General features: G+C 34.7%; 1 protein-coding gene across 1 annotated transcript; it reads left to right on the top strand.

The window, feature by feature from the left end:
* Window positions 1-1818: 1818 nt before the first annotated feature.
* Window positions 1819-3444, top strand: LOC105542025 (taste receptor type 2 member 13). Its single transcript, XM_011983384.1, has one exon. It carries the CDS (start codon window positions 2075-2077, stop codon window positions 2984-2986), a length of 912 nt encoding a protein of 303 aa, XP_011838774.1. The 5' UTR covers window positions 1819-2074; the 3' UTR covers window positions 2987-3444.
* Window positions 3445-3694: the final 250 nt, after the last annotated feature.

Genomic DNA, 3694 nt, shown 5'->3' with positions numbered 1-3694 from the left:
TGGGTTATGTCACAAGTTCTAAAAAACTGTGGTATTTTTTTCATATACCAGCAAGTACGGTACCGTCCCTCAGGTCTATTTGTGCCGATTTGGGGTATTATCAGGTTGTGACTGGCATCCCCAAACGCTTTTCTCCAGATAGAGAGGAAGATCACCCTAAATTGAAAAAGAATAAAAGATCTCTTCAGGCCTGGGTCAAGAGTGCAAATGAAAGACCACATGCCACATAGCTAGATATTTAAAGGTCATAAATATACAAAGCTAGCAAACTGTTAAAGGAGATATTTTCTATTCTATCTTGACAAATATACCATTATAACAACAAAATGGAAAAAAGCTACCTAGCTATTTTAAGTTATAATTGAAACTTGCAAATCATCAAAGATGATGCAATTATTTTGTAAATTTTTTAGTACTCTGTAGATCACCCGAAAAAAATTGCGTGAGTAATAAAATACAAACATTTATAATTCACAAATTATATGTTTATTAAATAAAAATAGCTTTGTATTCATCCAGCTAAATGGCTGGATGAATTTACTATCTTATAATCAAGATAATCAAGTTTTTATTTACATTAATTTTGAATTAGATACTCTTTCTTGAGTCTCCAAGTTTTCAGAATTTTGGTAATTCACTTTTTTTGGTGTGTTTTGAAAGAGTGGGATGGGGTGAGGAATCTTGACTCTTCACAGTGAACACAGTAGTCCCACCTTATCTGTAGTTTCAGTTACCCAAAGTCAGCCATGGTCCAAAAATAGGTGTGTACAGTACAGTAAGGTATCTTGAGAGAGCGAGAGACACCACACTACATATTTTATATTACAGACATACATATATTTTTTACATACATTACATACATACATAATATTTTTAAACAAATTTTTTACTTTTTATTTTTTAAATTTTTATTTATTTTAGAGACAGGGTCTCCTTATATTGCCCAGGCTGGTCTCAAACTTTTGGGCTCAAGTGGTCCTCCTGCCTCAACCTCCCAAAGTGCGAGGATTACAGGCATGAGCCATAACCCCTGGCAACTTTTATTATAGTATATTGTTTTAATTGTTCTATTTTATTATTATTTTTGTAATCTTTTACTGTGCTTGATTTATAAATTAAACTCCATCATAGGTAGATAAATACAGGAAAAATACATATTGTATATAGAGTTTGGTACTATCCGCTGTTTTAGGCATCCACTGGGGGTCTTGGAACATATGCCCCATGGAGAAGGGGAACTAGTGTTTCTGTTTCTTTGCTTGGTTATCAGTTTTGCAGGTTATGACGTAATACAGTACTGCTTTCTTTGGTAGCTGTTACCGAATTTGTAAAATTTACTTACTTTTTATCACTTTTAAAGTTCAAAAAAGAAGTATGAGGGGAAAAGTGGATAAAATGTGAAGGCATTTGGTGCTATGGAGGGATGGTGGTGAGCACTGTTAAGTGGTGATGAGGCAGGGAATGAGAAAGATGCATGCTTTGTAAACGAGTTTCTCTTCAGTCACAGTACTGACCAAATCCAGCTTTAGCTCCACAAGGAATTGAGCACTCTTTTGAAATAGATAGGTCTGTCTTTGCATATTTTACAAATCTTCATTGGCTATGCTATTAGCCATAAAAGCTTCATTTAGCTACATATTCTATGAATCAGATTTTAATAATATTTGTGCCTCAGAACTCAAGCTGGTTGAATCAAATTTTCCACAACTCAGAGGAGGCAAAAATGTACAAAACAATGAAAGAAAATACGTCTTTATTTGCATGGATGCAAATGTGAGTTTAACTTTGCTTCATAATCATCTATGAAATATTTCTGCCCATGGTGAAGACATAAATTTCTTAGCTGGGGCTCAGCAGAGAAACTGAAGGAAAAAAAGATGTCACCAGTACAGCTATGTGAAGATCAATCAGCAAACTTTAGAAATTTCCACTTGACATTGAGCTAACAATGAAAGAAGGAGCAGAAAAAGGAGAAGGAAGAAGAACTCCACTGTCCACTCAAGGATATGAATAGCATTTTAGATCAGTGAATAACCAGCAGCGATATTAGACTTTGAACTTTCTCTGTTCTGACATGGAAAGTGCCCTGCTGAGTATCCTCACTCTTGTAATAATTGCAGAATTCGTAATTGGGAATTTGAGCAATGGATTTATAGTACTGATAAACTGCATTGACTGGGTCAGTAAAAGACAGCTGTCCTCAGTTGATAAAATCCTCACATTCTTGGCAATCTCCAGAATTGGGCTGATCTGGGAACTATTAGTAAGTTGGTTTTTAGGTCTGCATTATCTAGCCATATTTGTGTCTGGAACAGGGTTAAGAATTATGATTTTTAGCTGGGTAGTTTCTAATCACTTCAGTCTCTGGCTTGCTACAATCCTCAGCATCTTTTATTTGCTCAAAATAGCAAGTTTCTCTAGCCCTGCTTTTCTCTATTTGAAGTGGAGAGTAAACCAAGTGATTCTGATGATACTGCTGGGAACCTTGGTCTTCTTATTTTTAAATCTGATACAAATAAACATACATATTAAAGACTGGCTGGACCGATGTGAAAGAAACACAATTTGGAATTTCAGTATGAGTGGCCTTCCAACATTTTCAGTGCCGGTCAAATTCACCATGACTATGTTCAGTCTAGCACCATTTACTGTGGCCCTCATCTCTTTTCTCCTGTTAATTTTCTCCTTGCGGAAACATCTCCAGAAAATGCAGCTCAATTACAAAGGACACAGAGAACCCAGGACCAAGGCCCACATAAATGCGTTGAAAATTGTGATCTCATTCCTTTTACTCTATGCCAGTTTCTTTGTATGTATTCTCATATCATGGATTTCTGAGCTGTATCAGAATACACTGATCCACATGTTTTGTCAGACGATTGGAGTCTTCTATCCTTCAAGCCACTCCTTTCTTCTGATTCTAGGAAACCCTAAGTTAAGACAGGCCTCTCTTTTGGTGGCAGCTAAGGTATGGGCTAAACGTTGAGAAACTCACAATTTCATAAGCCATTCAGACCACAGATTATTGAATATTGTAGACAGAAACAGGAGTCTATGAGGAGTTTAAAAATATTTTATACTTTCCCTAGTTTCTTCTATTGTGAAGGTGGTCACTACAATTTTTTAAAATTCTTCTCTATAATAGCATCTTACCTAAGAATATTGTGTATTTATGACATATATTTCTACATTATTAGGAATTTGAAACTTATTTGAGGAAATCATTGGTAGATTCTACTGTAAATTAAAAACATATACTACAGCATACTTAGATGTTAATTGTAAATCTATAGTCTTTTGTCTGGCAATGGCTCTTCAATTCTAAATCACTCATTGGGATGGGTGATTTAGGTAATTATTTTATTATATCATGTACTCCTATTTAAATGGTGAATTACAGATAACTAGAACAGTTATTTGGAATAGAATTAAGGGAAGTTTGGACTTGCCACTATTACTATGCTGATGGGTTACAAAAAGTTTAATATGAGTAACTGCCACATAAAAAGATAAGTGTTTGTTAGGAATTATATTGTATGTATGTGTACATACATATTTTACATCATGCCTTTTAAAATAAATATTATTGAGACATAATTTACATATAATAAAATGCAACATGTTAGTCCACATTTTGGTTAGAGTTTTGACAATAGTGTACACCTGTGTGACCACAATGTCAGTGCCCTTTGCA

This window comes from Mandrillus leucophaeus, unplaced genomic scaffold (assembly GCF_000951045.1).
Source record: "Mandrillus leucophaeus isolate KB7577 unplaced genomic scaffold, Mleu.le_1.0 Scaffold249, whole genome shotgun sequence".
Taxonomy (NCBI): domain Eukaryota; kingdom Metazoa; phylum Chordata; class Mammalia; order Primates; family Cercopithecidae; genus Mandrillus; species Mandrillus leucophaeus.
This window is presented reverse-complemented; position numbering and strand designations above follow the sequence as displayed.